The 18902-nt window shown below is 35.4% G+C and overlaps 1 protein-coding gene across 24 annotated transcripts in view; it reads right to left on the bottom strand.

Moving 5' to 3' along the window:
* plch2a (phospholipase C, eta 2a) overlaps positions 1–18902 on the bottom strand; it is a 297015-nt gene that overhangs the window by 81592 nt on the left and 196521 nt on the right. For 18 of the 24 annotated variants that reach the window (XR_015496795.1, XR_015496792.1, XR_015496793.1 and 15 more), the window contains one exon: positions 4415–4561. Coding sequence is in view for 14 of the 24 variants with exons in the window: in XM_087262673.1 (XP_087118799.1) it covers positions 4415–4561 (147 nt within the window). In the remaining 10 variants the exon portion in view is untranslated. Of the gene's footprint in view, positions 1–4414; positions 4562–15830; positions 16757–18902 lie in introns of those variants that run through there. The other 6 variants (XR_015496788.1, XR_015496787.1, XR_015496786.1 and 3 more) reach the window with 1 other exon arrangement.

Here is an 18902-nt window from a genome sequence, read left to right as displayed (position 1 = left end):
TTATTTTTCTCTATACATTATATTATTTAGGTTAATAAGGTGGCGAAGCAGTGGCGCCTCCGGGTGCTCCGGTTTCCCCCACAGTCCAAAGACATGCTGCAGGTGAAATGGGTAGCCTAAATTGTCCGTAGTGTATGAGGGTGACAGGCCCAGGTGACAGACCAGCCGGAATGTGTAAAAAAAAAAATCGTTATCATTTGGACAAGTCTAAATGGAGGACTTGCTTTAAAAAGCCGATCCCGCAACCATGGGACCAAGGGACTAAGGCCAAAGAAGAAGAAGAAGAAGAATAGAAGGTTAATATAGTCCCTTTGTTCAACTGAAGAGTTGAATTTGAACAACAAAAGTCAACAGAGCAGAGATAAGCATCCCATAATGCAATTCAAAACCGTAAATAAACAAAAAACACTTATTAAACAGGAATTTTTACAGCATACATCAGTGGTGGCCAACCCTGTTCCTGGAGAGCCACCTTCCTGCAGATTTCAGTTGCTACCCATATCAAACACACCTGAACCAATTAATTAGGACCTGAACACCACATGATAATTACAGGCAGGTGTGTTTGACATGGGTTGCAACTGAAATCTGCAGGAAGGTGGCTCTCCAGGAACAGGGTTGGCCACCTCTGGCATACATGTATGATAGTAAATAGATACAACTGTGTCAAAAGCATAAAAATGCATCTGCATGTGTTTTCAAGTTGAAGATCTCCTCTAAATTATGCAGATTGAGGTGGTAGCAAACCAAATATGGTCTCATTTTTGTTTGCTCTCAGCATATTTAATGCCATTTGGAGTCTTTCTGGCCTCAACTCTTTTTTTTTTTTAAACAAATCAACCGGCGCATGTGTGTGCTCAATGAGGCATCCAAAATCTTTACGGGTTAATTCTGATGAATAATTGAGTCAACTTAAGAAGCTGATTAATTCCCTAGCCTGCGGTGGAATGTCGGGACTCGGAACTTTATCCCCCCACCCCTCGCGAGACACAATGAGCGCTGTCATTTAGACATGAATCATAAGCGGCGCTACTGAAGTAACGTTTCCCTGTGAGGCGTAATGCCAATAACTCAGGACACCCTCAGGAAATTGGAAAGGCAAGAGAGGCAGGTCAAAATGCAGAGGATCATTTATTGCAGTCTTATTTACGACAGAGCAATCGAAACACATTTGTAATAGGAAGTCGTATTTTTTGTAAAGCTCCTTGTTAGAAAGAAAAATGAATCGGAAGCATCGGCTTTTCAGTTTTTTATTTTAAAACCGTCTTGCTGTGAGGCGACAGTCCTAAACACTGAGCCACTATGCCGCCCCATTATAATAATGTCAAACTTAACAGTTTCTAATGTTTACCCCCTTTCATTCATTCATTCATTTTCTTGTTGGCTTAGACCCGTTATTAATCCGGGGTCGCCACAGCGGAATGAACCGCCATTCGGATGCCCTTCCAGTCGCAACCCATCTCTGGGAAACATCCACACACACTCATTCACACACACACTCATACACAACGGACAATTTAGCCTACCCAATTCACCTGTACCGTATGTCTTTGGACTTTGGGGGAAACCGGAGCACCCAAAGGAAACCCCTGCGAACGCAAGGAGAACATGCAAACTCCACACAGAAACGGCAACTAAGCAAAGGCTCGAACCAGCAACCCAGCGACCTTCTTGCTGTGAGGCGACAGCACTACTTACTGCGCCACTGTGTCACCTGTTTACCCCCTTTCTTTTTCTTTTATAATAATAAAGATTCTTTACACAGCCAAAATAGGGTGGCCTTGAAGCATCTAGGATGCTGTACCACATTAAATCATCAGCGTAAATGCACATTTTTACAATTTCATGCCACTTTTGATTTGGTTTCTGTGCCGCCTTTGCTGTGTAAAGATGTTTATAGTGTGTTAATGCCATATATGCTGCTTTTCACAATGACAGAAACAAAGTATTTGGTAAAGATTCCAAAGTGGTTCATAGACCAGCCAAGCTACAAGCTCCAAACAACACAGTGGTCTTTTGTGACTAAATGTAGTCCAGGTTTGATTCAATGATTCAATAATTCAGTCACTTTCATCCTCTCTGAATAAATCGGCTGTTTTAAAAGAATCAGTTCAACATACACTTCTGTAAATCGTTCATTAAAACCACCACATTTGGTTAAATTTCCAAAGTGAAAAGAGTGGAGTTTGCATGTTCTCCCTGTGTTGGTGTGGGTTTCCTCCAGGTGCTCAGGTTTCCCCCACAGTGCAAAGACAGCTATATCTCAGCTACTCCTAGCCTGTTCACAAAGCAGGGGAATTCTCGAGACTGACCTGAGCTCAAACTCCCCTCTCGCCCTTTAAACAGGAAGGAGCCCTGGGCTACAGGATATTCTGAGCTCAGGGCTTTCTCCCGGGACAGCATGCCAAATATGCCTTATTATCAATCATCAGCTAAGTGTGAACTCTTGAAAACAACTAATCGAATGTTTACGTTTATTTAACTGAATGTGTTTTAATTACATTACCAGGTCGATGATGTAAACGGAATCTTATAAAATTGAAATAAATCTTTTACTGGAATTTACTATTGGCTGAAAAACACTTGGGGTTTTGTTTTAACACTTGGGGTTTTGGTCTAAGTACAAAGTCTAAAGCATTAAGGGCATGTCAGAATCCACTTTTGCTATTTTAAGGACGGAAAATAAGCTCTGCGCCACAGTGCATGGTCTAACAGGGTTGAGCTTATTCTCTTAATGAGTTATGGGTGTTTTGAGCATAAACCAATCCCATTTGCTTTAAGAAAAACTGAACGATTCACTAGGGATAAAACAGATAAACTACTTTATTTTGTCTTGTCTATGGGTATTAGAAAAATAAGTCCTGCTAGTCAATCAAATCGCACATAGAAGGTAAATCGCATCATAATGAACTACCTCAAGACATAATTGCATAACTGCTACCTCATAATTGCAGTAAACTGTTCGGAAGTATTGGAAGTGAGGACCAAAATGGCCAAAAGTGGACGTTACCACTGTTGACATTTATCAGATGTTGGATTTTGATTGTCATACCTGATGAATAAATGTCAGTATTTGACATCAATAAGACGTTGGTTTAAGATGTTGAGTCGACGTTGGATTTTGGTCACTTTCTAACAACCTAAAGTCAACCAAATATCAATGTCATTTGACATCATTATTGGAAATCAAAATAACGTTGTCCTTAGACGCTGACTAGATGTTGAATTTTGGTCACCTGACGTCACAACCTAAATCTAACCTAATATTAAAGTCTTATGATCTTGTGTGCCTGCTGGGCAATACCTAATGCACTACAGAATGTTACGTTTACACACCCCCACAAATTCCTACTCACTACTCTTGAGTACTTTTGAAATGTCTACTTATTACTCATAATTTGAGTAATATTTACAATTGATACTTTTACTACTTACACTACATTTTTAGTCAAGTAATGGCACTTTTACTTGACTATGAGTTTTCAGTACTCTTTACACCACTGACTATAACATAGATTTTATTTATTTATTTTTTTTAAATAGAAATGGATCATGTTTATAAGAAAAAAATAATTCTGCATAAATTTACAAAGTTAGGATATCAGACCTGACCATCAATCTTCAATCTTCACTTCAAACACAAAAGGGATTTTAGGCTTGACTCTAACTTTATGGTAGGTAACGGACTTGATTGTGACTTGCTCACAAATCTGAAATGAGGCAGTGCGTAACAGAAATTTTGCAAGCAAGTTTTTGTTAAAAGGTGAAGCAGCCCACTACTGAATCTGACACAAGTGTCAGGAGTTTTTAGTTCAAAAAGTCATTAACTGTCTAAATGAAAACCAAGAGACATAACAAAACAATAAATAAATCATGACCGCTTAAAATCCTCTCAGACTTTGTTCAGATTTAATTCTGCACTCAACATTTATATTTGTCAGAGCTGATTCTTGATAGGATAGTTCACCAATGAATAATAAAAAAACTCACAATTTACTCACCCTAAAGTATTTTCAAAACTTTTTATATTGAACACAGGAGAAAATATTTTGCAGAAAGCTGAAAACCTGCAACCATTGACTTCCCTAGTAGGAAAAACAAAGTCAATGAATCCCATTTTCAAGCTTTCTTCAAAATATCGTCTTTTGTTCAGCAGAAGAAAGAAACTCAGACAGCTTTGAAACAAGTGAAGGATGAGTAAACAATAACAGGATATTCAGTTTTGGATTCCTTTAATGAGATATGACAACACGCTAGACAAGGTTGACACTTGCAACATAAATGACAACAAATTCTCTTTATCCATGAGTAGTAGCATCTAAGATTTGAGACTTTCACTGTGGCCACTGACAGAAATAAAGCACAGTACACTGAGGGATTGAGGCTTAACCTTAGCGATACGAATTAGACTTACTTTTGGCTTTCTCATTCTTCCTAGACGGTCGCCAGCGGATACAGGACTTGTGTTCATCCAAGTAGAAAAAGCGCACCAGGCCTTTGGATCCTCCACGGAGTTTTACCATCTGAGTGCCCGTCTGCATTGAACTCATGCATTTTTCCACTATGAAAAAAAACAGAGACAAAAGAAGCAGGGATTATTTAAGGCAAGTCTATTGTAGAATATCAGCATATCAACAATTACTACACTGTAAAACCCAGTAAATGAAGAGAACTCAAACCAACTGAGTACTGTAAAACCCAATAAGTTAAGGCAACTCAATCCATTTGAGGAATCCTCAACAGTAGCTTTGAAGAGTACTGTGAACTGGCTCCATTTAAGTTGAAGTAATGAGGTATTTTTAACTCATTACCTTTAACACCGAGTTCAAAACTCCTTTCAAATGCGTAGAATTAACTTTCAGTCAATTTTGAGTTAACTACACTCATTTCATTTGATAAAGTTGACTGTTCGGCTTTACAGTGTATGAATGCCTTCTTAAAAAACATGAGCTCTAATTTAATGATCTAAGCGCAAAGTCTAAAGCGCAGGGCGCAAATGCATCAAAGGTGTGCTCGAGTACATTTTTGCTATTTTAAGGACTGAAAAATACTATTTGCACCCTGGCGCATGGTTTTACAGGGTTGTGCTTATTCTCTTAATGAATCATAAGTGTGTTTTGAGCATAACTTGCATAAAACCAATCAGAGTCTCATCTCCCATTCCCTTTAATAGTCAGTTGCATCACGCCATGGCGCATTTGCTATTTAAATAGTGGACTTTGTAAGTGGAAAAACTGAACACTTCACTAATGAAAAAACTGTTAAACAGAGCATCTGCAATGCGAGGATAAAGAATGAGCCTCCTCCATTCGGCCCCCTTACTTTGTCTTTAATTTTATACTTTACTCCTTTACTTTCGTGGATAAGGAAACGGTGGAAACTCGCTCAACTGAAGACATCCATTAGCCTACATATTTAATTTAGTTTGTTAAGCGCAAAGATTTGTTTCAAAACATTTTTCTAAATTCAGTTCTAATTTCCAGAATAAATAAACAAATAATTCCAATGAGTAAATCCAAACATTTAGACGTCTCCAAAACCCGACAGGTGGAACTAAATCTAAACTTGTTTTTATTAAAACAAATATAAATATGCATAAAATAAATAATACTGATAATAATATTAACATTATTCAAATGCAAATTGTCATAAATAAGCTGAAAAAAGCCTGGCAGTAATGTTTTTCAGAAAAAAATCATATTCAAAAAGTTTTAATCCTTTTTTTTTTTTATTTGTAAAGATTTGTGTGTTGCTGTACGTCCTGTGTGTATTAAGCAATGTGTAATTTGGACCTGCACAGGCGTATAACTAATGTGCCCTGCGTTGGACTTCAGTTCAGCTTTCTGTTGGTCAATGACGCAGTCTATTTCAGTTCCTCAAAATACCAGTGAGCCAACAATGCCCCTCAACACACCTTCATTTGAGACCGACACACCCATGAGTTCACAAAGCGGAGCAAATGAATTAGCTATTTATACAACGTGGCGCAAAACGTTCAAATTAGGGTTGCACTAGTCTGAAAATAGCAACAAATTGCACCAAACAAGTCTTGTGCCTATTGCACCACGTGTATGATAGGGCCCTGTATTTTGAAATGATAGTGACAATCTAGTCACTCAAACAGGCATCAATGCATATTTTGTTTAGTTTTGATATTCAAACCACACAAAAAAAGACATTTGCTGTTTGTTAACAACTTAATTGTTTTATATTCAATCTATTTAAATTTGTAAAAACTAATAAATTAACTTAATTCCTTCATGTTGTCCCAGCACAAATCCATTGAGTAGTATTTTTTGTTGCAGTGTATTCAGAAAATCTTGAATCTAAAAGTTAGAAAAAATAAAAATATAGAAAATTACCTTTATAATTGTCTTAATGAAGTGCAATGCACGTTACTAATTTTAAAAATGTTTTGATAAATTTACTTAATATTGTAACGATTTTTGCTATAAAATAAAAATAGAACATTTTCTTGCCATTTGCCACTGTAAAATAATGTAGGGTTCCAATACCATTGGGTTCCACACAATTCAGTCATATTATCCCAACACAAATTGTTTAAATCAACTTAATAGTTTTCACAAATTTAAGTGGATTGAAAAGAAAACAATTCGGTTCTCCTCCAAAATAATCTTAAAGATTGTGTTGTTTCAACTGATTTTAAATAAGTAGTTTAAACAAACAGCTATGTCATTTTTTGAGTGCATACACTTTAAAATGTAATTAGTTATTCAAAGGGGGTAAACCCATTGTCTTAAAAGCAACAAGTTCAATATAAAAATGATGTAAGTAAACCCATTGTAACTTAAAACTATTACGCTGACATAATTTTTATAATTATGCTTATTGTAGTCACTTTTCTTAAGTCAACTAATTCTTTTTTACAGTGTCAGACTAGCAAGTTTGTTTTCAAATAATTATTGTAAATATTACAATATTACTCATTTGTGGCTTCATTAAGTCTATAAAATCTATTAAAGCCTGTATTGAATTGAGAAGACACATTAGAGTCTGGAAGAGCAGATATATTTTAGTTACTGCACTCAATATATATATATATATATATATATATATATATATATATATATATATATATATATATATATATATATATATATATATATATATATATATATATATATATATATATATATTTTTTTTTTTTTTTTTTGCTTGTTCAAAAAAAGTTCAATCCACATAAATGTGATAAAAGTGTTGAGTTAACTTAATCGATTTGTGTTGGGAGTGGGACAACATGAATATATTATGTGGAGCCCTGCATTTTTTACAGTGTCATTTCGCTAGAACTTAAGTCAACCTAAGAGTTCAATTGGTTACAATTGGTTTACTTACTTTATTTTTGTAAAGTCAACTCTTTTTCTTTTAAGACAATTGGTTTACTCGCTTTAAATAACTAATCACTTTTAACAGTGTAAATAAGACTGGATTTGTGGTCCAGACTCACATATAAGCTTTAAATATGCAGTAGATGGCTGGATATTGCTCACATTTCCCCCCTCAAAATATAAATAAAGCATGTTAATGCTCTACAATTTCTTTAGTGTGAAAAAAAAAAAGAAAAATTCAGGCCAGATCCAACTTTCACTGTGAAGGAAAAGATATTTTTATCCTTTCAGTGGGCTGAGGTTAAGTTGTTTGCTTCGCAGAACAATATTGGTAAACCCCACTCAATCATACAGTATATTTTTCAGAGTTTTCTGTGTACATGTGTTTTACCCAGAGGACTATCCATCAAAATATCTGACAAGTGGTAAGCAATCATTATTGCGACCTTTATGAACCTGATCGAAATCCAATATGTTTCATTTTCCAGCGTTCCCTTGCTTTCACAGCGCAACTATTGTTTGGTAAGATTGAGTGTTTCTCTGTTCGTACTGTACTTGTCAAAGCAAACGCTTGTTGGAAGCAATGATGGATTGGAAATAACTGGCGTATTCTCTCTCTTAACGTTCCTCCAAATGGTTCATTCTGAAATTGACACGTGGTGGTGAAATATTGAACTTGTCTGGGATAATGCTGTAGAAAATTGGCCATGAAAATAGAATTACTTGAAATTATCAAGCAATCGACAGCAGAAACATTTCTAATTGACTCTTCTGCTAATCAAAAGCTGTACAATTTTGATTACTATACAACATTGCTTTGGTACATGCCCTGAAACATAATATACGGAAGATAAATTCGAGAACATCTAATAAACACTTACTATATTCAGATATAATGTAATCACCATTAAAAATTTGAAGGCACTTTTATCATGGCATTCCACAATTATTAGTTTTTCTTACACAAAACACTGGGTTATTAAACCGCAAACTGGGTTAATAAGGACAAATCCAAACATTCCGACAAATTTGGTCCTACAGTATAAGTTTATTTCAAAATTAACCCAGCATTTGGTTTAGTTTGTATTACAACCAGAGTTAGGTTAAAATAACCTTATTTTTTAGCTTGTAATCACAGTGATAAAAAAAGAAAACTGCAATACCAGTAGAATGAAAAAAGATAACTAAATGAAATTTCACTAATTTAAAAATTAGTAAGTAAAATTTCTGAAAGTTACAGCAGGCAAAAAGGAATATGGAGAGGTCCTTGATTTCTGTGACAAGCATATCTGTAGTCAAGTGACATCACTAGTCTCTTGATTAGTTTCTTAGCCTCCAGAACTTTGCCTCCAAATATTATTAAGAGATATTCAATCAGGTTTATATCAGTACTCTTGACTGCCATTTCATTATTTAAAGAGACTTGAATAAGTGAATGATATTATACAAATGTTATTAATATTTATTTTTCAAATTTACAACTTTAAAACGGTTGGAAGGGCATCCACTGCGTAAACACGTGCTGGATAAGTTGGCGGTTCATTCCGCTGACCCCGGATTAATAAAGGGATTAAGCCGAAAAGAAAATGAATGAACGAACGTTAAAATGGGTCACCTTCCTGAAAAATTAGTAAAAACTGGAATGTTCCACTACCAGTTAATTCAGGTTTGACAGAAAGTTAAAGAGACAGTTCAGCAAAAACTTAAAGTGCTGTCACCGTTAACTCATCATTCACCCATTGTCACAAACTTGTTTGAATTTTCTTCTTTTGTTAAACACAAAGGAAAATATTTAGAAAAAATGCTAAAAACCTGTAACCGTTGACTTCCAGTGATTAATATTAATTCACTGACAGTAGTCTCTCAGCCATAACTTTGTCACCAAGGATTTTCAGTAAGGTCTACAAATTTAATTCATTCTAGAAACTTTTTTAAATGGATCACCTTCTTGAAAAATCAGTCATTAAAAACAGAGGTTTAAAAAAATCTATTTTTGGGGTGAACTGTGACTTTAAATATATTACCACCAAATGGCATATTAAATAACTGGAAGGTATTCTTTAATTAGTTCACTGAGAAATTAGTTCACCGACTGTAGTTTCTTACCCATAACTTTGCCCCCAAGTGTTTTTAAGAGATGTTCAATAAGGTTTAGTTCAGGACTCAGGGCTGCAATTTTATTATTTCAAGGGACTTGAATTATTGAATGATATTCTACAAATGTTATTATTATTATTATTATTATTATTATTATTATTTTAATTTACAAACTAGGAAACAACTTATTTTGTGTTCAACAGAAAGTAGAAACTCATAAAGGTCTGAAGCCACTTGAGGGTGAGTAAACATTGAGGACATTTTAAGTTTGGGGTGAACTTTGTCCTTAAAGATATTACCACCAAATGGCAGATTAAATAACTGAAAGATATTCTTTTTCAGACATATCAAACATATATCTGTGCTTCAGTACACAGAATCATGCTTAAAAAATAGTTTTATCTTCAAATAATTAGTGACCCCGAAATGTAGACAATTATTCAGTAATTTTGGTCATTACTGTAACCACGGTGCTTTAAGTGTCATAACAGTTCAAGGAAAAAAGCTAACAGGAACAAAATCCCAGAAGACTTTAATCCACCAAACTGCTGTCAAGATCGGAAACGACTGCAAGCTTTTTGGTTTCCCTTTTTCGCACACTCATGAACAGAAGTAACACTTAAGACAACAGTAGATCTGGCTTCGGTAAAGAAGTTTCTTGAAAGAACAGACCGCCGTTACATAAACAGCAGATGAGCTGAGAGACCATTATATAATAATCGGTGATGAGTTCACAATAGTGGGCCATTGCTTCTCTCTTAGCATTAATGTGGTATTAATATTGGCGGCGCTCATCTGAGGTGGCTCTTTATTTGATAATTATGCAGGGAGCATCGACAGACAGGATGTAATATAAGAAGATTGTAGCAGAGCATTAAATCCAGGTTTGAGTGATTGCTGGATGTGTATTGAGAATGACAGTGCGCTGATTGCATGGCTGAGGTACCCTGGATGAGGCCAAATGATTATGAAACATTAATCACACTTACATATTGAGGGTCATCATCACCTGGAACAACATTTTTAGCTTGAATTAGAGCAAAAACAAAGCTTTTTACAGCCTAATCCCATGCGTTTAGTAGTTCTATGGTTGTAAAAATTTAAATAAAACAATAACATAAAATAGGTCACCTCTAAAGCATGTTATATTGTGATCTAAAAAAGAAAGATACTGTACATGCAGGTTTAGAACAAAGTAAAGGGAAGTAAATAATGTCAAAATTATTATTATTATTTTTTTTTTACTAATTATCTCTTCATATTTAAGATTAAACGCATCTCTGACTGGACTGGACATGTTTTGAAAAAAAATCAAAATATTTTTATACAGATATTTATTAAGTTTTATAAAATGTATTACATTTATTATTTATTAAAAATCATATTTTTAGCAGTTTATTGCTAAATGCATCGTATAAAAAATAATATACTACAACAATTTCAAGTACTAAAAATGTCCTGAAAAGTTACTTGGTTATTCATTTTATATACAGTATATATATATATATATATATATATATATATATATATATATATATATATATATATATATATATATATATATACATATATACAAACACACTCAACAGCCACTTTATTAGGTACACCTGTCCAACTGCAAATTAATGCAAATTTCCAATCAGCCAATCACGTGGCAGCAACTCAACGCATTTAGGGATGTTGACATAGACAAGACGATCTGTTGCAGTTTGAACCGAGCATCAGAATGAGAAAGAAATGTGATTTAAGTGACTGAACGTGGCATGGTTGTTGGTGCCAGACAGGCTGGTCTGAGTATTTCAGAAACTGCTGATCTACTGGAATTTTCACACACAACCACTTTTAGCATTTACAGACAATGGTCCAAAAAAGAGAAAATATCCAGTGAGCGGTAGTTCTGTGGGCGCAAATGCCTTGTTGATGCCAGAGGTCGGAGGAGAATAGCCAGACTGGTTCCAGTTGACAGAAAGGCAACAGTAACACAAATAACCACTCGCTACAACCGAGGTATGCAGAAGAGCATCTCTGAACACACAACACGTCCAAACTTGAGGCACATAGGCTACAGCAACAGAAGACCCCACCGGGTGCCCCTCCTGTCAGCTAAAAACAGGAAACTGAGGCTACAATTCACACAGGCTCACCAAAACTGGACAATAGAAGATTGGAGAAATGTTGCCTGGTCTGATGAGTCTCGATTTCAGCTGCAACATTCAGATGGTGGGGTCAGAATTTGGCATCAACAACATGAAAGCATGGATCCATCCTGCCTTGTATCAACGGTTCAGGCTGCTGCTAGTGGTGTAATGGTGTGGGGGATATTTTCCTGGGCCCATTAGTACCAATTGAGCATCGTGTCAACACCACAGCCTACCTGAGTATTGTTGCTGACCATGTTCATTCCTTTATGACCACAGTGTACCCATCTTCTGATGGCTACTTCCAACAGGATAACGCGCCATGTCATTAAGCGCGAATCATCTCAGACTGGTTTTTTGAACATGACAATGAGTTCACTGTACTCAAATGGCCTCCACAGTCACCAGATCTCAATCTAATAGAGCACTTTTGGGATGTGGTGGAATAGGAGATTCACATTATGGGTGTGCTACCGACAAATGTGGGTGATGCTATAACATCAACATAGACCAATATCTCTGAGGAACATTTCCAGTACCTTGTTGAAGCTATGCCACCAAGGGTTAAGCCAGTTCTGAAGGCAAAAAGGGGTCCAACACGGTTCTAGTAAGGTGTTGTTCTAGTAAATTGTTGGTGAATATATATATATATATATATATATATATATATATATATATATATATATATATAGCATTATTATAAAGTAATAAACAAAATAAATTCAATAAATTTTAATCGATCTTAAAAATAAAATGATTTGAAGAACTGCAAAATAATATAAGGAGATTTTAATTTTCATAATAGATCTACATTGCGTCTCAGGAAGAGCGGAAAGCATTTGTTGGTGCAAAGAGGATTATTTACTGATCATAAGGTCTGTTGAACATTTATTTTAGGACTATAGAATGAATCCGGCAACCTCTAGGCTGTTTCCTAGCTTAACCTTTAAATAAAATGCCGGGTTTAACAAAAGTTCTACAAGCCCGCTCAATGCGCTGCTAAATTCAGCCAGCATCTATCCTTGCTGTGGTCTTTTAAATTGATCTGATCCCTATTGCTGAATACGCAGCGGGAAATTCAGAATCAATAGGGGTTAAGCCAAACGGCTTTTTGATTGCTTGAACAGTAGACGCCCCCGAAAAAACAGAGAATGCTTTAGTAAATCTATCCCATGTTGAGCAAGAGCAGTGTAAAGCAAGCCTTTCCCATGTGGCTCCCCATCAAACGCACTCCTCTAGTGGCTCTGAAACGGTTGCTATGGAAACCAGGTTCATGGTTGAAGCGTTTCGAGAAACCTGAATGGAAATGTTAAAACTGCCAAATAACTAGTCGTGTTGCTCATTGACCAGCCCAAATACTCACATACTCTAGTTGGCTCGGGAACATTGTTGGCAACAACACGCCACAGCTATTATCACCTAAGTCAACAACACAGGAAGCCGTACCGACTGGTGGTTTTTAAGCCCATTTAGCGGAGTTGAGCCTCTAACGCCACACTACATAGCAGGTCAAGAGGGCTTGTCTGCAGGATGTGTGCCAGAGAAAAGTAAGGTAAACCCCTGACACACTATTCATCAGGGTATTAAAGCTTAAAGGGATTGCCCATATGCACAGACAGGTGCCTTTCCATTATGGCACATAGAAGAAGTCAGCCTTCTTTGAAGTCTTAATGCGTTGATGAAGCCAAATGTCACACCGGTGTATTGAAAACAACCCAGTTTTAGAGAAAGCGCGTAAACAGCTAATACTTCATGACAGCAATGACATTCAGTTGCATTTTCTTTTACAAAGCTCACAGTCAGTGTTGGGTGTAGGTACACTGTAAAAAATGTCATCACAAAAAGTCAAAACAACGACAATTTTTATGTTGTATTAGCTTATTTTAATAGGTTAATCAGGTTTTAATGACACTTTTAAGTCGTATAAAGCTTAAATTTCCTTTTTTTAAAATATTTTTTAGATGACCAGAACAATTAACCTGATTCAACTAAACATTTTAAGGCAGCAATAGATATTTTAGAGTGTACAAAGTAAATAGTTACTTTAACGTAAATTAATTCTTCCACTTAAAACAAATGAAGGGATTACTTTTGTTTTTTGACTTAGTGTACTTGACTTAAATATTGTATATTAATTCAACAATTTTGTATACATCAATTCAGAGGTGCGGAGTAATTCTATTTTTGTTTCACAAATTTATTTTGCAGAATAATTTTTCAACAAAAGAAGGCTACATTTCTCAAGAGAATTGGGCATGCTTAGTAAAAAAATAGAAGAAAAGATATTTGTATATATATTTATTTAACATTTTTTCTTTTTTAAATTTTTCCTAAATGATGTTTAACAGAGCAAGGAAATTTTCACAATATGTCTGATAACAATTGTTTTAATTCAGCTAGAACACAAACAGTTATTAATAAAAAAAAAAAACATTTTGAGGTCAAAATTACAATAGCTTGCCTAATTACCCTAGTTTGCCTAAATAACCTAGTTAAGCCTTTAAATGTCACTTTAAGCTGTATAAAAGTGTCTTGAAAAAAATATCTAGAAAAATATGGCAAATATAGAGAAAAAAAAAGAATATAAATATAAATATAAAGAAATCAGTTATTAGAAATTAGTTATTAAAACTATTATGTTTAGGAATGTACTGAAAAATATCTTCTTATATATATTCTTATATATATCTTATATATTTATTTTGCATGTATGAATGTTGGACTTATCCAACAATTGCAAATGCTTAAGTAACAATGAAAGAAGTAAACAGTTTTATGGTGTGTATAGAAACTTTTTGTGTTTTGATCTATTGATATTTAAAATGTTTGAATGTTACATTTAAGTAATATTAAATGTCCTAGATGGACCTTAATTCAAATAATTAATAGAGGCTAATTTCTTCTGCATACGCATTGAGAATTATATGCATTTTAAGTAGTCTTGAGTCAATAAGTTACATTTTAGACAAATAAATTATAAAAGTAATTTAAATACAATTTGAATGACGTAATTAGTAATTAAATACTTTTTAAAAGTAACTTACACAAGGCTACAATGTAGAGCATGGTCATTTTTGTACATATATTTTTTAAACGGTTGATTCTTATAGTAGAAGGTAGTAGTATTACACATATATTGGACAAAAATGGAGAAATTCACTTGCTGGGTAAATGTTTAAATAGAATTTTAACCCAACTTTAACCCAACTTTTTGGTTCGTCCATTATTTAGCTACATTTGGGTTGAACCAAATCTTTTTTTTTTTGTAGTGCATAAAACTTTGTGTGATACTCCTTAATAGCACTCATTACCAAACTTGTCAGTCAGTGATCAGCATGTGTTTTAATCGAATGAAATAAAGAAGATTTTACAATTTATAAGCATTAATTTATCAAGCATAAGAGCAAACAATTTATAAGTGTTGTTCATAAGGAAACTGTCATGTTATTGTTAAACATCAAGATGGATTTGTCAGTTAAAAGAAATTGATCTACTCCATTGTTAAGATCAATGATAGGCTTAATTTGATGATTTCAGGAGGAATTGTAGACAAAAACGACATTATCAAAGTGAAAAAATGTAGAAGAAGCATTAAACGGATACAATTGGCATGACGCTTCTGTTTTGAAATCACTTTGTGAGGTATAATCTAATGTGAAACATAGGTTCCCTCATCTTAAAATGGAATATCGGTCAAAGCATTCCACATAAACACAAAGTATATGTATTTTCTGAAACAATTACAGCCTGTCCATGACTGCTAGCAAAGTATTAAAGCCAGAATAAAACTCTTTACAACACTAGGTTGTAAGTGTGTCCTATTGAGCATTGAAAAGTACTAAACACAGTAGTGCTCTCTCACTTGAACCAAATATAGCAAATAGGTCATGCTTGCAAACAAGTGATCAAGTCCAAAGATCCAGACGATGTGTGTTGGGACGGGCCCTAAAGCTTAGCTGCCCTGGATCAACACCAAATCAGAACTGGGACAGAATTTTAGAATATAAAATAGTCAATAGTCAATATATTGAACACTTAAACCTAATTCTTGCCTTGACACATTGGTCAGATTAAAGCAAATGTGATGAATAGACTGCAGGTTAATAAGCAAATCAAAATCCCTCAGGAATAATATTTCAAAAACAAGCCAATTCTCAAGTTTAATTTTGCAGATCGGTTCAACTAAAACAGCTCAATAGAAAAAAAAAAAAAGGTGGGAATAATCAATTTCCGCAGGTTGTCTTACCAAACAAGCCAAGCCTCCATTTGGATCCATACACAGTATTCTCTCCAGTCCAAAAGAACCCCGCAAGGAGTCTTGACAGGGTCAGCTTACGCAGTGCCTTCGAGCAGGCTGATGCCACCACTGGGCTCGGTACTCGGACCGGTGGAGTTGCTGATTTAGTAGCATGTACTGGCCCTAATGCTGGGGGCATCACGACAGAAGTGACCGAGCTGGCAGGCAAGACAGCGGCACACATCACTCCGAGTTGTTGATGACTTTCTAGTATGTCCTTGTTTTTGTTTAGCTTCTTCCCTTTATATCCTCACAATCACTCGTTCAAACCAAGCTTCAGGGAAACCTCCATCCAACGTTTCAAGGGACGGCAAGAACATGAGCTACACGTCCAAACCCGCAGGACTTGACGGATAATCTCGCAGACATCAGAACGGTTTCGGCATCTGCAGTCTTTCTGATGACATGCAGTGAGATGCCGTACTAGTAAAGATGCTAACTTATTGACTGTGCAAACACCTGTCAAGCCGACACTTAAATCCCCTCAGAACTGTAATCCAGGGATGGGGGGATTTAGGTAGCTTATTGCGCACAGAATCACAGCGCAGAGGAAAAAAGAGAGAGAGAGAGAGTTCATTCCATTTATCAGCTCTTCCTGTAATCATAAAAGCATCTACCTGATTGTTTAACCACCGATTTTCTGTGTTGTAATGTTGTAATGCAATTGCTTTTGGGCTTGCAGGAAAATCATATCGATTTTTAGTTCAACCATCACTACTAGTGCTCAAACTATAGAAAGATTCAATCTAAAAGTCGGCATGGAATCGAAAATGACTCGTTTTTATACGGTGGAGGGAATGAGTATTGAACACATCATGCTTTTTTCCTGGGAATAATGTTTCTAAAGGAGCTGTTGACATGGAGTTGAACCAGATTTTGATAAAAACACAAACAATACAAAACATATATATAAAACAAAACAAAAAATCTGAAAAAACTATTGGAATGTATTTAAAACTTGATATTAAAGGCATTTATTGGTGATGGCAGCTTAAAGACGCCTCTCACATGGAGGATAAAGTCACATGCATTCAACAGAGTGCAAAAACATTGAAGGTTCTGTGGGTCTCGTCTATCAAATCTGTTTTATTTTGTATTTTGTTTTAAGTCAGGTGACTGGCTGGGCCATTCTACAGCTTGATTGTCTTTCTCTGAAAGCATCTGAGAGTTTTATTTGGCTGTGTTTTGGATCATTGTCTTGCTGAAATGTTGGACTGAAGCAGCTAATATAATTCACAACGAGGAAGGGCAATGGGTTGCTGAATAACTACCGAGAGATTTCAGCTGCTGTCTGGGCATTCACTGCCTTTCTACACCTCCCTTTCTTCATGTGCTCAATACTTTTTCCCTGTGTCAGTTCATTTTATTACACATAACTTAGTTTTGTTTTCTTCACATATAGTGTATAGATTTCTTTGGTAGTTACTAACATCCGGTGAAAATTTCAAGTCAGCAGCACCTTTAGAAATACAGTTGGAGTCAGAATTATTAGCCCCCAATAATTATTATTATTGATGTCTTGTCACCAACGAACAACCACCAGATGTCGCTGGTAAACATTCACACATAAACATTCACACTCATTGAACAACATATCTGCCATGTTATGGACTACAACACCCAGTCATGCCACACACACACAACCGGTCCCAGATCCACACTGATTGCACTCTCACAGCTGAAGCCACTCACACAATGATTATTTGGACTATTTAAACCCCTCTTTTCCACACACATGTTGCCGAGTTTTGTTATCTGTCACAGTGACATTACAACGCGGTTCCTTTGTCTGTCTTTGCCGTGTCTTTGAACCTTTGCCTTGTTTATTTATTTAATGCTGTTTGCTGCCTGCCTCTGACCAACTGCCTGTTGTTTTGACTTCGCCTCTGGATTGCCTTCATACATCTGTTTGCCGGTATTGACCACTGCTTGCCTGACAATTCTAATAAACCTGCACGTGGATCCAAACGTCTGTTGTTGGTGTCACTTCCCCGTCGTTACAATTGAATTTTGTTTTCTTTTTTGAAATATTTCCCAAATGATGTTTATCAGAGCAAGGACATTTTCACAGTGTGCCTGATAATGTTTTTTTCTTTTGGAGAAATTCTCATTTGTTTTTGTTTTTTTCGGCTAGAATAAAAGCAGCTTTTAATTAAAAAAAAAACTATTTTAAGGTCAAAATTATTAGCCCCTTTAAGCTATTTATTTTTTCGATAGTTTACAGTACAAACCATCGTTATAAAATAACTTGCGTAATTACCCTAACCTGCCTAGTTAACTTAATTAACCTATTTAAGTCTTTAGGCGTCACTTTAAGCTGTATAAAAGACTCTTGAAAAAACATCCAGTCAAATATTATTTACTGTCATCATTGCAAAGCTATGATCTAAAAAAGATCTAAAAGAGTGTACACAGCGGCCTTTGGTGGATTTGCGAAAACGAAAACAGGGATGTATTTAGTATGTTGATTAGTATGGTCACCTCTCTGTTTAATACAACTTTACTTCACAGGCATTTATTTGGAGCCATGCAGCGTAGGTAGCTCAGGAAACGCATATGTTAGACAGGCAGGGTTTCGTCGACTCTTTGTTGAGAACAACATATCTGAGAATGAAAATGCTTGTTTTTAAATGACCCGTGCAGGCTTATTTACCAGATACAGAAGCTGAAAATAAAGGAGTCTTATTGTCCAAAGATTTCGTCAGAAAGATGAAATTATACTGCACAGATTGTCTGGCACTCAAAGAAACAAATAAATAAATAAAAAGCATCCAATATTTTTTAGATTCATTAAGTGTGCCAGAGTTCACCGTGACAAACATTCAGATGAAAAAAATATAATTAACAGCATTTTTTAAAAAGGAATTACTAATATGGTAGGCTTCTCACATTGCTGAAAATGAGAAATTTATTTATTTTTCTTGCTCTCCGAAAAAAGTCATCAGCAAAAGGAAATTATACTGCACAGATTGTCTTGCCCTTAAAAAAAAAAGCTTGGAAGCATCCAAATGTATTTAGACT

The sequence above is a fragment of the Danio rerio genome, chromosome 8 (genome assembly GCF_052040795.2).
Source record: "Danio rerio strain M-AB ecotype USA chromosome 8, GRCz13ab, whole genome shotgun sequence".
Taxonomy (NCBI): domain Eukaryota; kingdom Metazoa; phylum Chordata; class Actinopteri; order Cypriniformes; family Danionidae; genus Danio; species Danio rerio.
The sequence above is the reverse complement of the archived record's forward strand: the minus strand, read 5'-3'. Positions and strand labels throughout refer to the sequence as shown.